The sequence below is a fragment of the Chenopodium album genome, chromosome 24 (assembly GCF_948465745.1).
Source record: "Chenopodium album chromosome 24, dcCheAlbu1.1, whole genome shotgun sequence".
In the NCBI taxonomy this organism is placed as follows: domain Eukaryota; kingdom Viridiplantae; phylum Streptophyta; class Magnoliopsida; order Caryophyllales; family Amaranthaceae; genus Chenopodium; species Chenopodium album.
The window spans coordinates 7,420,164-7,446,897 of NC_137857.1; the positions used below are offsets into that span (position 1 = coordinate 7,420,164).

Here is a 26,734-nt window from a genome sequence, read left to right on the forward strand (position 1 = left end):
TCGTAATATTTAACTCAAAAGTCAAACCTAATTTTATCAAGCTTCCCTAAAAAAAAATAATAAAAAAATCAAGCTTATGCAAAACCTATGTGAACTTGTAATTTCGTTATTAAAGTTGACATAGACCCAAGACTTATCCAATCCGAATTTGATTTGTAATTAGATTCCGTCCTTGATTCGAATACAAGGCTTTTTTCGACTTTAAATTTATTTACACATATCCTCGCCCGATCGAATTTGATCTAAATTTAAAGTTGACCCAGAATCAAAGTACTTTGGTCATGAAATCTGAACTCATACTCAACATATCCAAATTTGATTCGAATCCTAAAAAAACATGTCCCAAACTCCCAAATTGATGTTGACTCAGGGCATGTTCTCTTATGTTGAAGTTCAGTTCAGTTCAGTTCAGTTCAGCTCAGTTCAGTCAATGAGAACAGGTGCTCAAACCCAACCGAGATTAACTTCCTAACATGACATTAATTGGAACCGGTTCTAACCTCAATTAAGAAAAATATACTTCGTATCTTTTTTCACCCAAATATAAAGTGACTCAAAATCTCTAATCAATCTGATTTGACCCAACACTGACCAAATATTACATGAATCCGGTGTGAGTGTGTGACTGATCCATCCACAACCCATCCAAACCCGACTCATTCACTACATGCGTATGAATGTATGATACTCCCATACAACCATACCCCAATGTATGCAAAAGAAAATAAACAATAAAAATTGAGATTTGGGCAAGAAAAGCAAGCCCATCCAAAGACCCATCTATTCAAACCATCAACCCACCCACCCACCCACCCACCCATCAACGTTACAATTCTAGAACTCTCTTCTTTAACCAATTTTAAAAAATAAAAACAAAACAATCTCCTTGAAACTTCTAGGGTTTCATTCATTATCCTTCCATCATCTAATCTTTCACACTCTCTCTCCTTCTCAACTCACTCACTTCGCTCTTCCACATCTCTGTTCACCAATTAAAGAGGTAATTAATCATTCAATACATTGCAATTACATGTTTGATTATCTGTTTTTCTCTTAGAAGAAATTGTTGCACTATTGTCTATATGCATAAATTTCTGTTCTTGTTAATTGATAAATGGGGAATTTTTATATCAGCAAATTTTGAATTCTGGGTATTATTGTATAGTATATGCTCACTAATGTGTATTATTTGAGCTAAATTGCAATTTTATCTGCTCATTCTTGCTAATGGGTTAATGGGATTTTTAGGCAATCTTATGTTGTGGGTAGTATTATTCTATTACAAAGTACGAAGTATTTGTTACCCATCTTTGTTAGTGGGTTAATGGGATTTTTATTTGCTAAATTTAGAATTGTGGGTAATACTGTATAGTAATCCTATTCAATTTTTTGCTAGTGGGATGATGTGTTTTTGCTGAATTTCAATTTTTTCTGAATATTATTGCTAATGGGGTTCAATGGATTATTTATTTATTTATTATGTATTTTTTTATTTTTTTTTTTTGGGTAAAATTGAATGGTGGATTGTATTGTATTGTAATGTATATGCTCTTCATTATTGTTAGTGGAATTATGAGATTTTTGTTGCTAATTTCAAATTATGGAAGCAGGAAAATGGCAGCAGCCCAGCTTACAGCAGCAACTGTTTCAAGCAGGAGTTTACCCACTTTTGAACGGCTTAGGCCTTCATCACTTAAAGTTGCCGCTTTTGTTCCGTTGAGACAAGGGCTTAGCCAGAGGTCTTTCCGCCCTCTCGTTGTTAAAGCTGCCACTGTTGTTGCCCCTAAGGTACTTTTGCTTCATTTGATTTGGCTGGTTTTCATAATTTGGTAATTAGTTTTGTATGCGTTTGTTGTTCGAGAATTTTTATTATTGCTGGACTGTTATTTGAAATTTACCTGTTAAGGATTCTAGGTGTGATTGTGGCATGATTTAATAATGGTGTGTAGATTATATGTGCTGTTTGTTGCTGTCAAGCAAGCAATGATGTTGAACTGAATAGGTTGAGTCACTTGAGTGTTTATATTGTTGATTTCATTGGGTGAAGGAATTCTTGGGATTAAGTAGCCAAGTTGATGCTTCGTAGAAACAATGATAAAGTTTAGAAATTGTTGGCTTGAATGTCTTAAACTGGTGATTACATGGGGAATAAGTATTCTGTATTCACTTTAATGTTTTGTGGAGGCAATGATGAACTGTAGAAATGTTTGGTTTAATTGTCCGACATTGTTGAATACATTAGATGGTAGTATAATTGGAGATGAAGTATTCCATTTGATACTTTGTGAAATCAAGGATGAAGTGTAATATTTAAAGTCTGTTGCTTCCATATACACGTATTCATTATTTGTTCTTTCCAATGAGGTTGGTGCAAGCTGATGTGATTCTAGGCTTCTAGCTGTGCATTAGGGTGTGTTGGTAAACTTTGATTTTAATGTTTTAATCGTTGAGCTGCAAGTGTGATTCCCCAAACAGAGCTGTTTGATTGTGAGGTTTTAGGAGGAGAGCCTTCCTGTCATTCCTTTTTTTACTGAAGAGTTGTATTAAGGTCTCTAAACTATTGTAGTTTGTAGATTTTTGTCAACTAAGATTTGACAATTTTCGGAGTCATCTATTTATTGGGTGCTCGTTTCGTGTGAAATTATAAGATACATATTTTTTCATTGTCTATTCTGTGTAAATCTCTGATCAGCTGTATAATATACTGCTCTGCATTAAGAGGTGCCTTGACTTCTCTTTTTGTGACCTAAATATGGACTAATTAGAGTTTACGAGATTCTTGTTATGCCATCCATTATTGATGTTCTCGGCCACAAAGTTTTCTCTTTTTGAACAAAAAATGGTTATATTTGTCTATTAAATTATAAACATCTTTGTTGGTGTTTAATAATTGAAATCTAATTTTAGACCATTATTTGCTGAAACTATGTACAGATTATGTTTATAAATGATAAAGGAAAATTATACTTGCTAGAATTAGGTTAATAATTGCTGTCAAGTTTGTACTTCCCCCATTCCTTGGCATAACTGAATAAGGCTTCCATGTTATTTGAGGTTGAATTTTAACTGCTGATTTATTTATTTATTTATTTATTTTCTTTCAAAATATACTGCTAATAATTAAAAATAAAATAAATATTGATCATGCACTTTTGGTGTACAAGTTTTGTTCTTGGATACTACATAATAGTCTAGTAGTTACACAGATAAGTATTGTGTAGATTGCTGATGCCCAATGAAAATCAAGTTTTTTACTTAAATTTGATAAATCACTGATCTACTCATTGTGTTGATTAAATTGAACAGTATACCGAAATTAAGCCTCTGGCTGATAGAGTGTTGATCAAGATCAAAGAAGCAGAGGAGAAAACCTCTGGTGGAATATTGCTACCCTCAACGGCTGTGACTAAGCCCCAATCTGGCGAAGTGGTAGCTGTTGGAGAGGGCAGGACTATTGGGAAGAACAAAGTAGAAATCGGTGTCGAGGTAACTTCTCATATTTGACTTAACAAATGTTTTTTGGTGCTAATACATTTTGTTTGCTGGTGACAAATGTTTTTCCGTTTTCTTCACTTGGTGCAGACTGGTACCCAGGTAGTATATTCCAAGTACGCAGGGACTGAGCTGGAGTTTAATGGGACAAACCATCTGCTACTGAAGGAAGACGACATTATTGGCATTCTTGAGACAGATGAAATAAAGGATCTTAAGCCTCTGAATGAGAGAGTTCTCATTAAGGTTAGTGTTTGAGTACCATATTATCAATTTTTACACAAGTACTACTTAATGTACTTATATGTGAAATCTCCCCTTGGGTGATTTATCTTTTCACTATCACCTGCCTTGTTTTGTTATGTTATTTTTTTAATCATTTAATTTGATGTACGAGCAATACAGGTGAATTGCATGTGTTGAGTTAAAATGGGTTTATTACTTTTGGTCTGTGCCTATATGATAATCCAAAGGGATTTTGAATGAAGTAATTGCTTGACTCCATCATCCTTGGATTTACATGTTTTCAAATATTCCTTCTTTTCTAATCTTTATGAGATTTAATTGAATGGAGCATGCATATTTTTTCTTTATAATTCTCCTACTCTTGATGCAAGCTGAGTGTTTTATTAAAAATTATCGGTGCCTAAACTTATAGGTTGCTGAGGCTGAAGAGAAAACTGCAGGAGGTTTATTGTTGACCGAGGCATCAAAGGAGAAGCCCTCAGTTGGCACTGTAATTATCTCCAATCTCACTTGTGTTTGTTTGTCTTACTTTCTTTTTGGGTGGTCGGGTGAGGGTGTTAGTCCCACCTTTTTCTTAATGCTTACATTTTTTTTTTGTTGTTGTTGTGGAACAGGTGATTTCTGTTGGGTCTGGTCCCTTGGATGAGGAGGGAAACAGAAAACCATTGTCAGTTTCACCAGGAAACACAGTGATGTATTCCAAGTATGCAGGAAGTGAGTTCAAGGGCAAAGATGGTTCTGACTACATAGTGCTTCGGGCATCTGATGTTATGGCTGTGCTCTCATCTTAATCACAGATCCCGATATGTAAAAGGAACGTTTAGGTGGTAATGATTTTTGTAGCAGCTTGCAGGATAATTATGAATTATGAATCATGAAGTGTCCATATAGTATGCTTGCAATTTTGATTGTTGAGTTTCACATTTCACTTCAATTATGTATTCTTGAACCCAAAAACAGAATCAATAGAAATACGAAAGGGTTCTGAATGTGAAGATTGGGGCTCAATTTTCTTTACAGAGTTAGCCATGTTTATAACTACATTCGTACTTGCCAATTGGGAGAGGACTCATTGAAAATAAGGTTGAACATGCTGTAGTAGTAAAATACAGTTAAAAACTTAAAAACATGAGTGTATGCCGATTTGGCGAAATCAGATAAGGTTAGTTTAGGAAAATTAAGTTCTAATAAAGGTAACCTAAGTTTAAATTACTAAAGAATAAATTTTAATAAGATCATATTAGTTCAGTTAAATCAATGAAGTAAAAATCAGGTGAATAGTACGCATTTTAAGTTGATCTATTTGAAGAGTTTGTGCTTTCGGAATTAAATTGAATTCTCCTCTATGATTAAGCCAATTGTAACTTTTTAGTAAGATCTTTTTCTATATACAAAAGCACATTTCCATTTTACTTAGTAAAATCTCTTTTACGAATTACGACTAAATAAGCAGAACCATATAGTTATCAATTATCCAATCTTATATGATTAATATAATTACAAGGAACATCATGATTCTTCCAACTATTTGTATAAGCATTATATCATCATTTTCATGATAACATAATTAGTGTTATAAAACATAATTTGAAAAAACACAATTATATAGAAATTTTAATTTCTATCAATTCACAAACTTAAAATGATTTATTATAAGATAACAATGATTAGTGATGCGAATTCAATTATGTTATTACCTATAAATTATTTTATATTTACGTGTGATTTCTCATCAAAGAAAAAAAATGAAGATTCATATGATTTCTCTGCTCTTAGCAATTGTCACGATTTTTAGTGCTATACATTCAACAGTAGCTACGGTAGTTTCTCATGATCGCGCTCTTCTCATCAATGGAGAGCGTAAGATCATACTCTCGGGTTCTATCCATTATCCTCGAAGTACTCCTGAGGTACATGTTTGTTACGGTTATAAGTCACATTCAATTAATGGATAAGAGTAAAAAGGAGAAATGCACAATCTTATATTAAAACTAAAATGTGGACGTTAGTATGTAAAATAGGGGCGCGACGTTTAGAGTTCCACTACAAGAACCCACGTGATATAATGTTTTTGTTTTGTAAAATATACCTAAAGTACTACTTGTATAAGTCAGGCTAGTTTTTAATGGCATATGATTGGAGAAAATTGTGCATGTCTCTTCAACACTTTTGTAGTATAGTATTAATTTGTGGGTAAAATTAAAGCATAATGACAATAAACCCATTTAAACCATAGTTTTTAAAGTAAAAATTATTTATATATGTATAAACATTCATATTAAAATAGATTAGGTGAATTGTAACATTTCACTTTAAAAAATAAAAAGTAGATTATTCTTGACTTCAAAATCAATTAAAAAAACCATGGTAGAGGGAAGTGTATACTTTGAAAAAAAAAAAAAAACTACATTTCCTAAACCAAACTAAACCCCTCCCTCATGTTCATGAGTGATGGTAGTAGTTTGTTTGTAACCCATACTTGTCCAGTGTTGTTTACATGCACTTCAACTTTTCATTTGGTGCATCATGCTCACCCATCTTAAATTGTGAGGGGGCACAATATAAACTCTGTATCTATCAATTTGCGTATATTGGACATGATTTGCTAGTTAAACGACAAATAACATACCAACTAGTGCAACCATTGAACTAAAAATAGATGTTGCAATGTAGCATTCTTCAAATCAATTTTGTACACTAATCTGAATATTTTTCTGGCTAAAACATTGTGCCTAGTATCTCATTTTTCCCAGAAGGAAAAAAAACTACCTACCTCAAATTCTAGATTTTCTTAATTAATACTTAGCATTTACATTGCCATATCATATGTGATACAACTACAAGGGATGACATGAATTTCAGCCATTGCCTTTGCATATGGAGTTAGTAACTACTACAACACTACATCTATTACAACCCTAGCTTTACAGATAGGTTGCATGAATGAAAACAAATCTCGGTGCCAGAAGATAAACCAGGTCTGTACTTTCCTATAACCTACTGACCGATAGTTTAACTTCTTGCCCCTAGCTCCATATGGATATATAGTGGGAGAAGAGGGAGATTGAGCTTGATGGCTCAAAAATGGTAATCTAAGTTACATGATGTGTTTGGGTCATGGGTGTTGAGAAGCCAGGGCATAATTTAGATCCAGCAGCCTACCCAAGAATATTTTACCTTCCGTTTTTGACAAAAACTGTTACAAGTGCGAGCTCAACCATTTTGCCTGTGTTCCATCTATTTCTGAGTATATATCAGGCAAAGTATGGTATGCTTGTTTGTTGAAAATTCAGTCAGAAAAAAATCAATAATCTGAGCTTAAAATCCTCAACGATTGAATGAAGCAGCAGAGTTATCATCGAATGGCCCTCTCCATGCATTATTACCACTGTCAGTACCACTAGAGGCTTGATTAGGGATCGGTCCACTACCCAAATCTCCGTCCAAACTCATCTGTTGCACTTCGACAGATGATAATATCTTTATGCTAAGAACACAATTCACAAATTCACTGCAATTGAACAAAGAGAAAGTTAAGGACAAGGAAATGGAATAAGTACAAATGCAAATTCATTGGAAAAATAAATAATCTACTTACTCCCACGGATCATCTCCCACAAGTAGGATGTCATTTTCATGATCTACATAGACCAGTTTCCAATCCGTTCTTTGAGGATCTTCCAGTTGCCCTTCAATGCCAAACATGCGAGCAAGATCGCGTCTGAGATCCTCATATCCCTTGTAACGGGTAACATCAATGGATCTACCAACTGAGCCACGCTTTTGCACCTTTTGAAATCAAAGAGGAATCACACGTAAGTTCTCTCATAGCAGTTGTGATCACAAATAAACGAAGAGATCCAGCAAACCAATCCATATAACAACATGATCAATAAAACTGAAAGTATCATATATGTTGGCAAGAATCGAGACAAGAATTACCAAATGCAGACAAAGGAGAGATGAAAACCATCTCTTCCATACAAACTATACAAAACAATCACAAAACTACGTCAACTATGAAGCTGCATACTTCCTCCATTTCTATAAACATGCAAGATTATCCCTTTTAGGATGTCAAACAACTACACGTGTCATATCCAATTCACAAATAATAAGATGCTTGCATTCCACAACCAATTACCATAAGAACATACAAACCAAGCAGGACAACTAACCTTTGTATATGTCCTCATACGTGGAGCCTGGCTTGGCCAAATCCCACCACCCAGTCCGGCAGGATCATTAATTGCTGCTACATCATTTGAACATCCCGACTTGAAAGGCATATTTGGAACCCCAAATGACTGGGGGCTCATACCAGCAGCAGACAATTCTGTTTCAATATCCCTAGGAGCACCATTGTAACTAGAAAGCAAGTTGTGGAGCTCCTTCCCTGAGTCAAAACCCCTTGACAAAAAAGTATCAGGTGTCAGATCATCCATGGCGGTTGATATAGGATGATTATTCCTTGGATGAGACTGCACATCACCATCCAACCCAAAGCTCGGAAGTGAAAGATTCTGATGAAGTCCACTAGCATCCAAGCCATATGAAGTAACAGAAGAGGATGCTTCCAGGGGATCAGTGATGATGCCATTGATACGAGATGGTTCTATTACTTTTGAGTTGGGAATTTCATTCTTGATTCTAATATCAGACTTCTCTTGGAGATCCTGTACCATATTACTATTCTCAACCGTATGTTCAACTAGCATATTCCGAGCTGGTTGGTTGCGATTCAAGAAGTTTGATTGGGGAATCTGGCAATTATTTGTAGATGGTGATGTAGAACATGATGGAGCATCTCCGTCCGTCGGACAAGATTGTGATCTTACTATCCCACCCGTTTTCTGCATTCCCTGAAATTGCACTGCTGAAACTGCAGGAGAATTCATAAGTGGAGATGTGGACATAGTGCTGACACCCATTTGTGGCAGCTGATACTGAGATGTGGAACGCTGCAGCATATGTTGGTTAGGTTGGGGAGCATGTTGTTGTGCTGTTACTTGAGGCTGAACTTGAGAACTAGCAGGAGACATCATAGGGTGTGACTGATGAGAATGTTGTTGATGTTGCTGCTGTGCCTGAGGTTGCTGTTGTAATTTTTGCAGCAGCTGGAGTTGAAGTTGATGCTCTGAGAGGCTCTGCAAGACAGGCGGCCTCTGTGAGAGGCTCTCTTGAAGTAATTGTTGGGAGGACTGTTGCATTTGTGCCTGCTGCTGCTGCTGCTGAAGCCTCTGTAGAGCACTACTTTGATGTTCTGTTTGCTGCTGAAACTGCATATCTGGAGCTAAGGATGTTGAATGAACAGAATCTTTGTTAGATTGAATATTTGGTGTGCCCTGGGTATTTCCTCCCTGCAGTTGCTGGTGATGAAGCTGAGAATACATTGGAGACTGCGACACATTCTGATTTATGTTCTGGTTAGGAGAAATGAGGCCACTATTTACAAATGTTGATTGAGGCATTTGCTGCTTTTGTGGTGCAGGAGGCAGTGGTGGTTGTGCTTGCTGTTGTTGCTGTTGCTGGTTTAGCTGCTGCTGCTGGTGCTGTAAATGTTGCTGTTGCTGTTGCTGCTGCTGTTGATGCTGCTGTAACTGTTGCTGCTGCTGCTGCTGTTGTAATTGTTGATGTTGCTGTTGCTGTTGCTGCTGCTGCTGTTGTTGCTGTTGTTGATGCTGCTGTAACTGTTGTTTCTGTAGCTGTTGTTGCAGTGACTGCTGCTGCGGCTGCTGTTGTTGCAGAGACTGCTGCTGCTGTGGCTGCTGTTGTTGTTGCTGCAGCAATTGCTGCAGCTGTTGCTGTTGCTGTTGAGACCACGCTGCAGATTGCTGCTGGAATTGACCTACTTGATTATGTTGGCCAGATTTGTTGAATTGAAGATTTGGCATAGACATAGATGGGGTTTGGAAGTTCAACAGCTTAGAAGGATCATCTGTACCAAGGCCACCATGCAAGGCAGATGCTGAAAGCATAGACGGAAAAATCCCTTGTTGTGCACCAGGAACCTGATTATTTTGTTGCATGTTCATCCACTGTACTAGACTTAAGCCAGGAAATATTGAGCTGGCAGCATCTTTCATACCAAAATCATCACCAAGCCAGGGCATACCCCTCTTAAACATGCTATCCATATCAGAGTCATCATCTGTAAAATTCCACAACCAAATTTGATAAGTAGCAAGAATTTCAGACTAAGCCCTTTAAAGATAAAAGGCCAGAATTATGTTCGTCAACCAAACAACCACTTTATGTAAGTATTGTAGAAGAAACATAGCTTGAGATTAACAAAGCTCCTATGGTAAGATTATCATCTAAAAGCATACCTGGCATCCCTGGTTGTTTAGGAAACTTTGGTCTGAAAAATGGAGGAGGACATATGTAGAAGGGAGTGACAACAGGCTCTATATCCCAAATGGAGACCCGACTTGGTCGTTCCCCGGCTGTTGATTCATCCCAGCCAACCTAAACAAGACAAATGCTGGTGAGCAAGGACCATGACGATTCAAGCCAATATGAAATAATGACTATAAGATGAAGACAATATAAAAGGTATAACTCATGAAAGGCATCACAAGTATTCAACATGAAGCATTTTCTCAAAAATGGATAATGTGAATTTACATACTAGTATAACAATAGCCATGAAGAAATTGAAGTTCTCTCTCTTTTTTTTTTTTTTTTTTTTTTTTGGGGGGGGGGGGGGGGGGGGGGAGGTTGATAATTAATAAGATAAAACTATGCTTTGACAGCTTTGTTTCAAGAAAGAAATGCCATTCAAGAAATTCAGAAGCGGACTTATAAAAGCAGAGCAGTACCTGTAGATTACGCCACTGAGAGTTTTTCCATCGCACAGGATCGAGGTCACTGATCCCTGTTATAGTACCCATATATCTACGTACGCCACACTCCTCAGTTTCAAACATCATCCTAAATCGCATGCCAAGAGAAACTTGGGTGTACATCGCTTTATTATACTTAGCCAAGGGAACTACAAACTCAGCTGGACTAGCCCTGTCATCATCAGTTCAATTTGAGATAATGCTAGTCAGACACAATTTGATGAAAAGTGAAATTAATTCAAGCTTTATATACAGAAAACTACCTTGGATTATAAAAAATGGTAAATGGACTATTATTTGTAGCAGCATGAGCTGCAGCAGCAAGAATTCCAATATGCATGCTGTCACTGGATATAACAGATGAAGCAAGGGCAGGCTGCTGTCTGTTTGCCCGCCGTATACCTAAAAGAAGATGTGATTTCTCGTCTCTACAAGCAAAGTCATTGAATCATCTAGGAGGCTAGTACACTAGTATTACCACAATACACAGTTTTAAAATATTATACATCCTCGTGAATAAATGTCAAACATTATACCTTATAAAGAGAACAGAATCACCAGCAAACAATCTTTTTGAGCTAACGAAAACACTCCATCCAGTAGTCAGCAAGTGCCTTTTTGGCTGGCCTAAAATTAGGAAGATTTGCATGATGAAATTAGACCATTGCACATTCTGGTGGAACAAGAAACTGAAAGAACTCTATGGTAAGGAGCTAGGCAGAGTATTGGTCTATGTTCATGTTCAAGCTCATTTCACGTATTCGAGCATGAGATCAAAGTCTTTTCAAGCTTGGTGAGTTTAGAAATTGTCACGTTCAAACTCATTTATTACTACTTTTTTCATATATTGAACTGAGCTCATAAAAAGCTCTGTCTTAATAATGAACTTTATTACAAGCCTAAGGCATACGATGGTTTCTACAGAAGAGTTTGCAAGCTAAACTAGCAATGATTTAAACGAGCTTGTTCATGATCAGATTTTACAAAGTTGTCAATTATATGAATACGTATCTATGAAAACTAGTATCATAGGGCTGAGACCCTCAAAACCACGCGTTATCCAAACTGAAGTGTAGTCTCAGCCCTATGATCCTAGTTTTAGTGGGAGATAAATCAACGAGCAATGATGAAAAATATATAGAAAATTACTAACTATACAGAAAAATATAGTCTCAAAAAAGGGGGAGATAAATCAACGAGCAATGATGAAGACATAACACAACCAATAAACAAGGCTTTATCTAAAACAAATTTTATATACAAGTTGAGGTTCCATTTCTACAATAATAAAAAGTCAGAAAAAACTAACAACATTTTTGGGTTACTTAGATTTGCTAACTCTCATGGCAGTTCAAGAGGCAAAGGCTATTAAACAGCCAAAACCAGCAATACTAAGACATGGCAACCTTAAGTGTCAAGCAATAAAACTCATTATACACAAAACATGGATAGGAGGAGGTAGGACAAGGAATAATGATATGCTATTTTCTGAAAGCCTATGGCTTCCGCATGGAATTAGTTTTCTCGTTCAATAAGGATATAAAATGGCCACGCAGAAAATAAATTAGTCTTTACAACAAGAGAACACTGGCCATAGTATATGATGAGATGGAACTTCTAGACTAAAGCTAACCTCGATAAATATGTCTGAACGTCCATGTTTGATTATGTAAATCTTTAGCCATCAGCTCTTGGCAAGGAGGTTGCATAGAAAAATCCTATCAAATATCTTCCAGGTAAGCACAGTAATAAGGTGATGAAAAAAAATGACAAACAAACATAAAATGGATTTGTTTGAATTTCAACTCACCAGAGGTGGGAATATCTTCTCAGCAGCCCTACGAGGTACAGAAAACCCTCCGTGTGTGCTAGTGTCACTAGCTGTGAGAGTTTTGCAGAAGAATTCTGCAGGCTGTCTACTTTGTTTAAGGGCCATCTCTGATGCGAGCAACGCATCCCTGTCATACTGTGAGAAAGACATGGAAGGAACATCACATAAAGAAGTAAGATTACAGAGCAAAACTAGAATAATTAGCTTGATCTTAGATTCTAATTAAATGGATGGCTTACCTTATTAACAGGTTGAAGAGTCATTTGTGCATACACCTCATCGGTTTCAGGATCAGCCTGGTATCATGAAAAGAGCATAAAACATGAGGTATAAAACATGTAAACTGGAAAATGACAAGTAAAGCATCAATATAACATATTAACATATACTTCAGCATTCAGTTCCAATCCAAGAATATTGTGGAAGTCAAATTTCATACAACATCTACTTGCGTTAACGTAACAAATTCATGTTAAATCATCCAAAGAAGTCAAGCTAAATTCAATCCTAATCCAAAAACATTTAATAGTATCATCAGAATCCAAGGAGCCATACATGTAGTGTGACACTGTGGAGCATACAAATCAACTTAGATGGAAGATTCGGATAGCTCGGGATACCATCAGTCTCCTTTTGCATAGAGGCTGCCACCTGCAACACAGCAAGATTGCAGTAAACACCATTAGAAAGAAAAACTTAGCATTCATTCACAACAGATCTTGCATAAATGGAAACAACCGTACTTGCTCGCTGTGGCCTTGTGGGAAGTAAACCACAAGGCTTCCAACAGGAGGCACAGCAACCAATGGTCCAGCACAGGCATGCCACAACTCTGAATTTATGGCTCTTCCTTCTGTCATACATACCAAACAAATTGAGTTCAGTTACACAAAACAAGATTAATACTCAATCCATAGTAAACAAAGTAAAAAAAAAAAAAGCAAGAGATCATCAAGCTAAGACATAAATCATTCTATGCAATATCCATTGTACACCGGTAACCTCGGTTTCCGGCCACTTGGGTGCACCTAACTCTAGGTATGCGGAAACTGGTAAAATAAGGTTAATAATCTGACTCAAGATCAAATTTCAGACACATCCCAGAAAAAGAATTCACATCACAGATTTATCTAAACAATTAATTAACATAATAAATAGTCTAATTATACCCATTATTTATGAAATGGAATAAATCAGAATTGTTGATGCACATATTAAATGGCAGGAGCATTGAAGAAGAATATATGAATGCAGGAGTTTCAGAGCTCTTTCTTATGTTGCAAGGGGAAGATAAATGTCAACTTCAATCTTTTTCCTGATATTCATTATGCTTTTTTTTTTCTTTTTTTATTATTTTGGATTGATTATGTTTCCTACTTCTTCAGGTAAGTGGATTGTATGTAAACAACAAAACAACCCCAGATATTAAAAAATTTATTGCCAAATCCCCAAATTAAGGTAAAAAATTTGCTAATCAAAAATTAAGATTAGCTTATTAATTTGAACTTATAACAAATAAATGTCAACTATAAGTTTTTCCAGATCATCATAAATCTTTTCCAGATCATAATTTTCACCCAAAATCAAATTTGGAAATTAAAAAAATCAGAAAAATATACATATATTAATTTTTTTCAAATCATAAAAAGATTAAAAACCAACTAAAATAATAAAATTAAGAACATCCATCACCTTCTCCAGGATTAGCCATGAGACCATTTGATGGAGCTTTCATGATTAACAAACCCACTTTCTAATTCCCAAAAAATAATTTTTTTTTTTTTTTTTTGGGCTCTTTACTACAACTTCAAACCCAGAATAATCATCTTCAACATTGTCTTCAAGACTAAAACCACATTCATCAAATCAACCCAAAAAATAATTATATCAGCAACAATCTTGCTGATATTATATCACCATTTTTACAATTCAATTTCTTCAAAAAATAACCAATCTTGCTCATAGTATTAACCTGCCATTTACAATTCAATTTCTTCAAAAAAAATTATAATAAACCCAGAAAAGCGTCGATTAAAGATGGGATTTTGCTCCTTCTTCAAACTAATCAAATTGAAGTAATACCCACTTCCTCAAATGATATAATTTTCCCAGAAAAAAAGTAATTTCTTCAAAATATTGAGCTGAATTACTTGAGCTTATTGTGTCGAAGAGAGCTGTTTAAGCGTCGAAAAATGGAGGTTTGGTTATAGTAGAGAGAGAAAGTGGAGAGAGAAAAGTGTCGAGAAAGGAAGAGAGAGAAAGAGAGGAGCAAAGGAAAGCAGCTTTTGAAGGAGAAGAAGAAGGAAGAAGCCGACATTCAACAGACTGGAGCAGGTCCCTCTACTCTTACTCTTTTTTTTTTCTTGGGATTTATTTTTATTCTATTATATTTTTAAAAAAAATTAAAGTAAAAAATTGGGATTTTAATTATATTTTACTTTGTGATAAATAATTAAAAAATAAATATTGGGGCTTTAATTATATTTTTTTAAAATAATTTTGTTTTTTCAAAGTTAATACATAATTTTGTTTTTTCAAAGTTAATACATACTCGTAGTTTATACGGAGTATTTTACAAAAGTTAATACGTTGTATAAAAAATTAGCGTATTTTTTGTGCGATTAGTTACATCATGTGGCTACTTGTATAAGAACAATTAACCCCTATAATTTTGACCAAGTGATCTCTCTAACACTGACGAGATAAATCCAGTAACACTGACCGAGTAATTCCTATAATATTAACGAACTAACCCCTATGATGGCACTGTAGCTAGCCACAAATAAGAGTTTTGGGATATCTAATCTATTTTATTCAAGGGAAAAAATATATATAACTGGGATTTTTAATTTATTTTATTTAAAAGAAATTTGGGATTTAAAATTGATTTTATATGAATTTGCTTCCCCCCACCTTCCAACTTTCTCCTTTCTCAATCCTAAGCATGCTTAGCTCATATGCTTGGTTCCTCTCACTTTTTTGTGATATGATTTTCTATGTTTTTCACTTCCTGAAATTCCTCCTACATTTACATTACTTTAATTATCCGCCTATGTGCTTCTTCTTGTTGGGTTAGGTTGTCACTCATATGAATTATTATAAAAAGAAATTCAAATCTACTTCAAGTTACGAGTAGTTATCAAAGAATGATAATTGGCGGAACATGATATCGAGTATTATTAAATTTATTATTCATGTGCCGTAAATAATTTCGACTTCTTGAAATAATCTCAATTACGGATGGAGTTTAAGGGTATGTTCTCTTCAGCTTAATTTTAGTTTAGTTTAGTTTTTAATTTTCTTTTCTCATAAACAATTCATTTCAGCTCCAATTAGTTCAATTCAGTTCTGTAAATCAGAACAGTCCTTAAATGTAATAGAAATTATAATTTACCTTTGGCCTATTTTCATGTTAGTGGTTATTTAAACATGGCAAAGCTAACTTGCACCTCTAGGATGTAAGATAAAGAACTAAAAGTGAAAATATTAAGGTAAAATAAATGTTAGATAAGAGAGCTAAAAGTGTAAATATTAAGGTAAAATAAATATTAATTATACCAATCAATGCGTTATTTTGGCATACACTCCAAAATTAACACTATTATGAGACTAATGCTCTGAGACGCCCATTAACAAGATCCTTCAAAGATTTTATAGAATCGAAATTCAGTGACAAATTATTAGCATGAGATAACATAAAGGTTGACTCGAGTAGACCTCAATTCATAGAAGGTTTACTTGAAAATTTGTGCTGTGAATATCATTTGGTGCAATTTTTGGAATTGAAAGTAAGTCTTTGATTTATTCACTTTGATTTCATTCATTTCAAGAAAAATAAGTTCACCTAAACCAAGTTTATATCTATACTATATATGAAAAGGCGTTACTAAGAAAGTCTATGTGTCACGTAGATCCCTTCATTGAGCCACATCATCCACTCAAACTCTTATTAAGCCATGTCACCCACTCAACGCCATGTGAATCTCACTTCTTTATGTTTCTCATTGATCTATACTATATATTAAAAGACGTCACTAAAAAAGTCTATGTGTCATGTAGATCCCTTCACAAGATTTGAACCTTTAACCTCTTATTCTAGAACTAAACATCTTACCACCAAGCTATGTCATATTCATGTTATTTTTTGATACAAAATTTTTAATATGTATAACAAACTTAGTTACAAGAAGAAGAAAAAAAAAGTAATGACCTGGGGCATCGCCCGGGCCTAAATACTAGTTGATTTAATGAAAAGGATTGCAAATATCGACCTTGAATACTTTAAGGTTTAAGAGTAGAGATCCCTTACCCTTTCTCTTCCCCGCTTTCCCTTCCCCTTCCCCTTCCCCTTCCCCTTCACTTTCATAGTGTTTGGCCCACAAATGCTAGTCCAAAAAGACCGTGAAGGTTAAGGTTTGGTCACACCCTAATTGTAATGTCTTTATATTTAGTAGTTAATTATATCATGGTAAAATGACATTATTGCCCCTCAAATTTTCCAATCATGACCTGAATCTCATCCCTCTCAACCTTTAAGGGGATAGTGTTGTCTTTTAAACATTTTCTTTCTTATTATTTAATGAAAAAAAAAATTGTCTTTTAGAAATGATAGATGCAATTATATATATTGAATTTATTAACGAGCTTATCTTCAGTATAATTAAATCTATTATGAGTACTTTATGAAGTTTCATCAATTTTAACTGTATTTATGGGTTGCTATACATGGAGCTAATGATCTGAAAAACTTTTGGTAAAAGTCACAAGAAATGACAGAAATTACCAAGGGTTTATTTTAATTATTCAAATTTTAGACAATTACATAAATTTACAGGTGCATCCACACAAATAAAGTTGTTTATCATAAGTATAGATATAGACTCCAATAAGTTACATAAAGAGGTTAAATTAAGGACACCAAAAATAAAAAGCTTAGGTTATAAGATATACATTACAAATAGATAAAACAAAATTTTTTGTTAATTAGATCTAAGTTTTCCATGCAAGTTTTATATGGGAACATGCCCAAAACACAACTTCCTTAGCTTGGTTTTTATCCCAAATCTCCCACCTAAGAGTACAACTTTTAAAAGAACCCAAATCAATAATAGGGAGAGATTTAACATAATATATATGATATATACGTAATGTAGATTTTAATAAAAGTTAAAAGAAACGGTCCAATTATTTGTTGGAAGAGTAAACTTGTAACTCTCTCCATCTTAAAAAGTTTTTCCTGTTTAATAGTGATCGTTTCAAGAAGACAAAACAAGAATTTCTTAATGAATTAAGTACTCGTATTTTAAAGGATATTCATAATGAATGAAGTAGTTATGTTTTAGTATACCGAAAATATAGTCACCTCCTCCAATTCAGTGTGTTTTGTCCTCCATATAGTAATATATCTATCTTTAGTTTCATATAAGTTGATAGTGTATAAATTGATTATTCAGAGTTTCAGAAGCGAGCTAATATGACAAGAAGGTCATAAGATCAATCTCAAGTGAAATATTCAATAAATGTAATTTTGTAATTTTTATCTCAATGTTAATTTATGATATTACTTGTCCATCATAAACATGAATTTTCCACTGGTGCATGTACCAATATTTATAATGTGTGAAGTTATATCAGAAATGATATTTAGATATTCTAGCTTCATTTCCATACATGCACTTCAACCCGAAGTCATAATAATACCGTTAATTTCATTGCCATTACCATTGTTTATTCTTTTGCGACGAACCAAACGGACTAATTACGGCTCAACCATAGGAGTTTACTCGAGATCACGTAAACCCAATTTACAATCAAATATGTCAGGACACATAAAACCTACCACACCCACAAAACCACACGACCTTTATTTGATTATCCACGTGGTATTAAACCATGAAAAGCCGAATTTTTTTGTGAATTATCCCTCATTCTACACGAGTAGATAACCGAAAATAATAAAAATAAAAATAAATGACTTTTCTTACTAGAGTGGTTTTATTCAAATATTTTTATTATGTCACCTTATTACTCATTATTTTTAATATCTCATAAGTAAAAGTAATCCACTAGCTTTTTCACAACCAATATGTTTTTAACTTTTTCTATAAACTAATTTGATTATAATTTCTTTTATAAAGTTTTTGATGACACAATGTAAAAGGGCACTAGCCGCAATAACCGGAGATTGAGAAAGATATTTCATACGTATGTCATAATATAAATTTATATTCCGACGTTATTAGTCATTTAATTAATTAATTAATTAATTAATTATAAAGTTTTATTTGGGGAAAATACTCCTTTTTTGTTTTTTTGTTTTTGAGCTATGAGTAATTGAGTATATTACTTTGTAATTAATGAGTGGGGATTATTTTGTCCCTCTATAGTTAGACTTATCACGGTGAACCTAGAACGTACCATAACATAATGGGGAATATGGGATGGATTCTACCACCCTTAAATTAAAGTATTAAACACTATAGTATAATAATAAATGCGTTTATTTAATATATATAGAGAATATTAATAAATGCGTGATTTGTCATAAGTTTATAAAGTGTACAATACTCAATCCGTCCCATGAAAACTATAATAATGTGCTCGTTTCTAATCTTTCTGGGAAATAATTAAGGAAAAATGAAAAATGTGGATTATATTAGAAATTCTTGTAATACTTATTAGGTCTGCAATGGTTTTATTAATTTAGCTACTCCGTATGTAGATAATTTGTTATCAAGAAAAATAACGATGATCAATGTATGTGTACCATGCATATTATATATTGCACAAGCCACAATTAACCATGCATAAGCACTATTTGCAAAGTAAAACGCAAGTACAAAGTTTGGGATAACAATAGAGTGATGAGGGTAATTTGGTTAAAACCAAAATGGCCTGATTAAATATAATGGATTAACAACGGATACGCCATTTTAGAATACCTTTAAAGAAAAACAAACACTATAATATAGAATGAAGTTCGTATTGACTATATAAGAAAAGAAATAATACATTACCACCGTATTTAAAAGTTTGACTCATTTATTACCTTTTACATAGTGGTCTTCAATGGACATTACCATTGATATCTTAGATTATATATAAGTGAAAATAACAAACAAAAGTTGATATTTTTTAAAATTTACATTAGATGATGAAACGATCTAATAAGAACTCGAATGCCAATTTACTCCATTGTTAGTCCATAATATAAGGCCAAAAGTTAATTTCAGACCACATAAATTATAAGTGAGTCAAATTTCTAGAAATAGAGGTACTCAGCTCAAAAGTAAGGGCCTGTTTTCATACGATTATTATCAGTTCAGTTCAATTTAGCTCTAATAAATTCAGTTTAGTTCAGCTCCTAATTTCATTCTCTTATAAAATATTCATTTCAGTTCAATTCAGCTCTAATAAGTTCAGTTTAGTTCAGTTAAGTTCAGCTGAATTCAGTCAATGAGAACAGACCTAAATACAACCTTGTTGTAACAAAGGTTTTGTTAAAAGCAATTTTTTATTATTTTTTTTTTTAGAATAATGATACTAATTAACTTTAGTGTATTTGTCTCAATTTATTTATTCTTACTTCAAACAAAGCATGTATAACTACTTGTACATAATATAAGCTCAACGTAGCTCAAACACCCCCACACATATAAGTTCTAGTACAATTAAAATAGTACTGTATGTGTATAAGTTTAGATCGATTATTGTATACTTGTATTAGATTGTTAAGAATTGAACACACACTCCTTCTCAATTTACTTACACCCTTTATAATTTTTTACGAGTATTTTTTATTTATTATTTTTTTTTTGTTGTTTTAAGGCATGTTATGTTCACCTTATTATGTTCATTTATTTTAGGTCTAATAAGTTCAGTTAAGGAAAAATAAGTTCTGACAAGAGTTATCCGAATTTAAAATACAACTAAAATAAATTTTAACATATAAAGTGTAAGTTTAATAAGATAAGATAAATTCAAATAAGTGAAATCAGGTGAACTGAACACGCCTTTAAACTACTATTGCCAACTCTTTTGTTATTAGAAGCCTTTTCATTGTACTTTACACACATTTTTTTCCCCTCTATTTTGGGAACCTTATTGGTAAACATGTCATATCTTTTGGTAACTATCTTTCGCATGATATTACTCAACTCACAAGTGTGTCAACATTCTAAGGTGCACTTGATTTGAAATGAAGAGATTGAGAAGAATTCAACCAATATCTCAGGTTTTTTTTTTTTCAAAAAGAAAAAACTTAAAACACTATTTTAGCTAATTTACTAGTTTTAGCCCCATGCAATGCACGGATTTATAAAGTATAATATAATAATAGTCATTTGAAATAGATTTAATTAAAATTAAATGACTTATGTAACATTTTTTTATTTTTTATTTTTTTTGAATTGACTAATGTATATCCTTTAAATTTTATTAATAGAATTAAAATAAAATTAAAAAAAATATTTTGGAGGGAAAATTTTTCACAAAATCATTCCAAGTGTCCCCTCCAGTGATTACTTTAGTATATAGTAAGATTAAATGACTTATGTAACATTTTTTTATTTTTTTTGAATTGACTAATGTCTATCCTTTAAATTTTATTAATAGAATTAAAATAAAATAAAATAAAATATTTTGGAGGGAAAAATTTTCACAAAATCATTCCAAGTGTCCCCTTCAGTGATTACTTTAGTATATAGTAAGATGTTGTTATATTTCTTCCTAACTCACTTTTATTTTATCTAAATTTGAAAACTCATTTGTCATCTTACTATTACGTTCTCTTCATTTTTAATGGGTTTTTTTTTTTTTTTTTTTTTTTTTTTTTTTTTTTTTTAAATCTATCTATCTATCTTTTTCTTATACCCAACCACATATGATAGAAGTATTTTACATTTGTACTCCATAATTCTTATGGAATATTTTTATAACTTATTAGAATTTTTTTATTAAGCTAAGATAGTTATATTAGTTGATGAAGTATATGAAGATGGTAATCGAAACATGCAAGACTACAATCATACCTATATTATTGTCCTATAGTGTCACATATATAACTCTTTAGTCTTTACATATACAAAAGAAATGAAACATTAGTTACTCGTATGTGTAATACTTCATAACGTAGTAACAAGTTGTATGTTGTTTTTCTGTTTTTAATTTTTTTTTCCTTGATAATATTTTATATTAATTTGAACATGAAAGAATTTCTTCATTTTTTTTTTAATATTTCTATTAATTAGCAATAAAATCCAACAAATTAAAATAATGAATCCAAATTTGGACATGCATGAACAGTAATTGATCAATTATATGATGGGAAGGTTGGATATCGGCATGTCATGTGTGTGCCAAAATTATTTGGCATTATAAAAGACGGCAAATTATTATTTGGAAAATTATATTGTAGTGGCTTTATAACAAAACTTTATAATTGCAAACTTCAAATAGTAATTTAATATAATTACATTAATACTATTTATTAATCATATAGTATAATAATATAGAAAATTAATTAAGTAATAGATGAACAAAGAGTCCGTATTCCGTACCAAGAGACAGGTCAAGTGTGAAAGAAAACACGTTGCTACGCCATTGTTGTGGGCTCTCTCATTAATTCATTATCAATATAAATCTATGGCTACCCATTCATTTTATTCATTTTTTTTATTCAATTTTTTATTTTAAATAGCTTACAGAATGGAATTTGATTTGATTTGATTTTATAACCATAGAAGGCATTTGGGGGCCAACACTCACATGGACAACGATTTCTTCTTTCTTTTTATGTTTTTTCTCATCCATATTATTTATTAATCTCTTTAAACAAATCCATTCCGTAAATTTGATATACTCATTTGTCTAACTGACTCTTTCGTTATATTTTATGTTCCATTTCATTATATACGCAAAATAAGAAGATAATAAATATATTATAGATGGATTTTATCTATGTTATTATAATTTTTTTTCTTTTATTAATTAAATTTAGTGAAATAGTCGTGCATGACACGAGACTTAATCCAGTTTAGTTATTATGAGTAATACTAATATACAATATATGTACAATATACATTTGGTCACGGTTCTAAGCTATGAGTTGCTGCTCGCAAATTTGGTTAATTTATCATGATATTAGTATGTCGTTAGTTTATTAAGGTTTTATTTTATTTATTTGTTTTTTTTAAGGAAACAACATACATATAATATACATTTGCCAAATAGCTTGATTGATTTGATTTAAAATACAAAAATTAGACAAAAAAGTAATAAACATAGATTGATAATAATTACTAGTATATACTATATACTTCCTACTCCGTAGCTTGCAAGTTTCAACGAACAAAAAGAGATTATAAGCATACTCAATTATCAACAGTGAGGACGAAATAGAGGCAGAAATGAGGAGAAGAAAATCCACTAACTCAGAAAATAAATCAAATGATACATATATAATCAAGGTAGGTTTAAAGGTAATGAACTAATGATAGATGACATTAATGGATTAGTACTAGTACTAAGTAACCTATTACTTAAAGGGAGAAAGTGGGTGTAAGGTGTAACGTTTTCATGCATTACCACGTCAAAGGATAGACTAGATATGACTTGATACAATTCTTTATCATCAAAATTTTGATGCATCTTCTTAACTTTTGTCACTTCAAAGATTTAGGTAAAGTGATGCAAATATCATGTGTATAGTTTAAGACTTCATTACTCAATTATTCTATGAAAGTTCATTTTTTATCTAGATCAAATCGATCATCACTACTACATTATCAGTTTCCAGTTTTATATACTAATAATTAACTACTCGCAGTTTAGTATATTACATTAAAATCTTGTCTACACAAAAATTGCTCCGATTCATCATTCCCATGAAATACTATTCATTCAAACACACATACACCATAAAATAAATCCAATATAGTACGGAATGCCCGAATGACTATCTATATTGTTAAAAATTTCAACCTTACATGTTTGAAGCTTTGAACGCTCTAACATGAGTCTATCTAGTACTTGACACTTAATTAATTAAAGTAATAAAATTTTGTTAGATTACAACCATACATGACAACACTTGAACACATAAAGATGTCCGATGACACGACTATTTGAATCCAAGTAACCTAGGCCCTAACAAGTTACTTGCATCTCTTTTTAAGGGTATTTGCATCTCTCGTGGAGCTCCAGCGATCTCTCACTTGTTCTTTGCTGATGATTCCCTGTTATTCTTACAAGTTACTCCTAAGGCCTGTACAAATCTTACAGCTCTTTTATCGGAGTTTTGTTCCTTATCAGGCTAGGTGATTAACATTCAGAAGTCTTTTGTCAAGTTTAGCCGTAATATCCCTCCGAACTATAAGGATTTTCTGGCCAAAAGTTTACAGCTTCAATGTAAGCCTACTATCGGTTCATATTTGGGTCTTCCGGTGGAGTTTGGTCGCAGCAAGGTTGCAGACTTTAGCTTCCTTGTTGATAAAGTGGTTCAACGCCTTTCGGCATTTGCTTCTCTTGGTCTTTCTTCAGCTGCGAGCTAGTCATCATCAATTCGGTTCTGGTTGCCTCTTTTAATCATATTTTATCCGTTTTTAGAGTTCCTCCTTCGATTTGTTCCAAGGTGGATAATCTTCTGGCTCGTTTCTGGTGGAAGACTGATTATCACTCTAAAGGCCTGGCTTTACGTTCGAAATCTCTTTTACACCTGCCTAAAGGTATGTGAGGTCTTGGTATTCGTAGGCTTGACGCCTTTAATTCAGCCTTGTTGGCACGTCAATGTTGGCGTGTCCAACAACATCCTCAGCTGCTTCTGTCCAGGGTTTTGTCGGCTAAATACTCTTCTATTCGTTACTCACAGTTTCACAGACCTCCTGGTTCTTCATGGGGTAGCAAAGGGCTTTTGCATGGGATGTCTGTTTTATCTCAAGGTATTGCATGGAAGGTTGGTTCGGGATCTCAAGTCAGTATCCTTCATGATTCTTGGGTGCCTGGGGATCCTATTTCTTTTCTCCATAATTGCGAGACGTCTCTTCCGTCTCATGTTTCCTCTATTATCAATCCGTGTTCTTACGCATGGGACTCATCTTTAGTTCATCAGCTATTTGATTCTGCTACAGCTTGTCGTATTCTCGCTTTGGAACGGCCAAGCAAACCAATGGATAATTTTGTTTACTGGAAGTTTTCAAAGGACGGGAATTTTTCCACAAAATCAGCATATGCCATGATATTTGATCGCCTCACCTATTTTCGTGGCACTTCTTCAGTTCATCCCTCGTGGTGGAAGAAGTACTGGGGTTTACCCCTTTTGCCTAAATTGCTATGTTTTGGTTGGAAGCTTATTTATGATGCTCTACCTGTTGGAAGTGTTTTGCAACTTCGTGGCATTCCCGCCGATTCTATCTGTATTTTTTGTCACGGGGATTATGAGACTGTGTGTCACCTTTTCAGAGATTGTCCCTTTGTTTCTGATATCTGGATGTTAGCCCCGAATGTTTCATCATTAGCTATTCGCCGAGACATCTCATTTACAACTTGGTTTACTGAGCTTGTGTCGGACTTGCGACGTTCGAAATCTTGGGAGACTTTGGTTTCTTTATTCTCTTTCTTTTGGTCAATCTGGATAGCTCGTAATCACAAGATGTTTCGACAAGCTGTCATTTCCCCGGCCTTTGTTCTCCACCTCATGCAGGATTGGATTTCTCGTAATACAGAGGCGCGGGCCTATGAATCTTCAGTTCACTCTTCTAGATGTGGGTCTAGTTCCAGAGTTGCTCCGCCTGCGTCGTCGCTTTATTTCCTGCGAGGATGTTCCCGGTCATCAGATGATATTTGTTTGGTTTTCGATGGAGCTTTTGATTCTCGGGACAACTCTGCAGGTGCAGGATGGTTTTTCAGATCCTCAAGTTCAGATAGAGTTATAGGGGGTGGATCTAGAGCTTTTTTGGCTTCCTCGGCTCTTCATTCTGAGTTACAAGCTTGTCTCTGGGCCCTCAGGGTAGCTAGACGTCGTGGGTTCAGGAAATTGATCATCTATACGGACTGTTCAACTTTGGCTTTGCTTTTTCATTGTCAAGGGTATCGGGATATCTCTTGCTTTTGGTTGCTTCAGGACATTAAGGATCAGTTTTCTTGGTTTTCTTCCTGTGCAATTCGGAAGGTTCCTCGACAGTGGGTAACTCCAGCACATTGGTTGGCAACTCAGGCTCGTCAGCGACGGATTTTATTTTGGTCTTTTTGATTTGTTTTAGTTAGTTTGCTGGTTGTTGGTTTTATTCTTTGTTTTTTAGCTCGTCTTGTCAAAAAAAAAAAAAAAAAAAAAACCTAGGCCCTAACAAAACAAAATCTATGGAATATGGCATATTGGAAACTTATCACAACATGAGCCAATATATGAGAGACATACTCAACCAACAAAGGAACATTATGCGAATAATTAACTTTCAATCTCCAAAGATGATTAGCAATGTTTAGACAAAATTAAAAACCTTAATCAAAATTTTCACCTTAATTTGCATGGAAAGGGGTCATGTGGCGGTGGACACGCCAACCAAATGATACCATGTTAGGCTTGCACATGGGACTCCCAAGAGATTCAAAGCAAAGGAATAGGGAAACAAAAGTTAAACAACTTACCTATCTTTTGTTATCTTGTTTAATTCTTTTTAACGTCCTTCTTAAGCTAATCATGAGATTATTCCCCACATAATTAAGATTCCTAATTATTTTCTTTATTTTTTTTGTGAATCTAAACTAAATTCTAGGGGTTTTTAGGGATTAATTAAGAATTTTAATCCATGTGGTAGTAGTGGTCCCACACATAAAAACATTTAGAGACATACATAAATAGATGTTTTTAATTAGTCAAATTAGATTAAAAAGCTAATTATACTTGATCTAGGTTACATCACTCGATCTATCTCCTAAAAAATTATACTCTTTCTCTAGGTTTAATCCATTGTTAAGGTGACAATAGTGCTTTGTGTCATTCATGTTTGTGCTCTAATTGACCAAAAGATTCATCTATTGATAACCACACATAATTGTCCACTTGTCAACTTTTAGCTTATTATTTTTAATCATTTTCAATGTCAGCATGTTTGCTCAAAATTTTAAATCTAACTCTCCATTCATAGAAAGTTGTCACATTTTTTAAATTAGTTCAAGTAGATTATTATGATTCGATCTTTAAAGCTTTGATGAGTTTCTAGTTTGTACGTAGTCTGTAAAATCATATTCTAGTAGCATAAAGTTTCATATAATTTGATTCGCGTAATCAAGTTTCAATATGGTTTATCCATTTACATTTAAAATC

The 26,734-nt window shown here is 33.5% G+C and overlaps 3 protein-coding genes across 3 annotated transcripts; 2 read left to right on the forward strand and 1 right to left on the reverse strand.

Annotated features, from left to right (window-relative positions):
* Positions 1-842: 842 nt before the first annotated feature.
* LOC145610061 (20 kDa chaperonin, chloroplastic-like) lies at positions 843-4,733 on the forward strand. The gene is made up of 6 exons (XM_081665310.1): positions 843-1,000; positions 1,611-1,788; positions 3,307-3,486; positions 3,583-3,738; positions 4,151-4,228; positions 4,353-4,733. Exons 2-6 carry the CDS (start codon positions 1,615-1,617, stop codon positions 4,527-4,529), a joined length of 765 nt encoding a protein of 254 aa, XP_081521436.1. The 5' UTR covers positions 843-1,000; positions 1,611-1,614; the 3' UTR covers positions 4,530-4,733.
* A 2,164-nt stretch (positions 4,734-6,897) lies between these two features.
* On the reverse strand, positions 6,898-14,703 carry LOC145610060 (auxin response factor 19-like). Its single transcript, XM_081665309.1, has 13 exons — positions 14,107-14,703; positions 13,158-13,267; positions 12,970-13,065; positions 12,654-12,710; positions 12,394-12,549; positions 12,217-12,301; positions 11,120-11,210; positions 10,847-11,011; positions 10,560-10,755; positions 10,068-10,206; positions 7,917-9,889; positions 7,337-7,527; positions 6,898-7,249 (listed from the first exon to the last, which is right to left on the reverse strand). The coding sequence occupies exons 1-13, from the start codon at positions 14,147-14,149 to the stop codon at positions 7,066-7,068; spliced, it is 3,486 nt and encodes a 1,161-aa protein (XP_081521435.1). The 5' UTR covers positions 14,150-14,703; the 3' UTR covers positions 6,898-7,065.
* On the forward strand, positions 14,607-25,660 carry LOC145610481 (uncharacterized). Its single transcript, XM_081665810.1, has 4 exons — positions 14,607-14,612; positions 23,730-23,940; positions 24,019-24,137; positions 24,227-25,660. Exons 1-4 carry the CDS (start codon positions 14,607-14,609, stop codon positions 25,658-25,660), a joined length of 1,770 nt encoding a protein of 589 aa, XP_081521936.1.
* Positions 25,661-26,734: the final 1,074 nt, after the last annotated feature.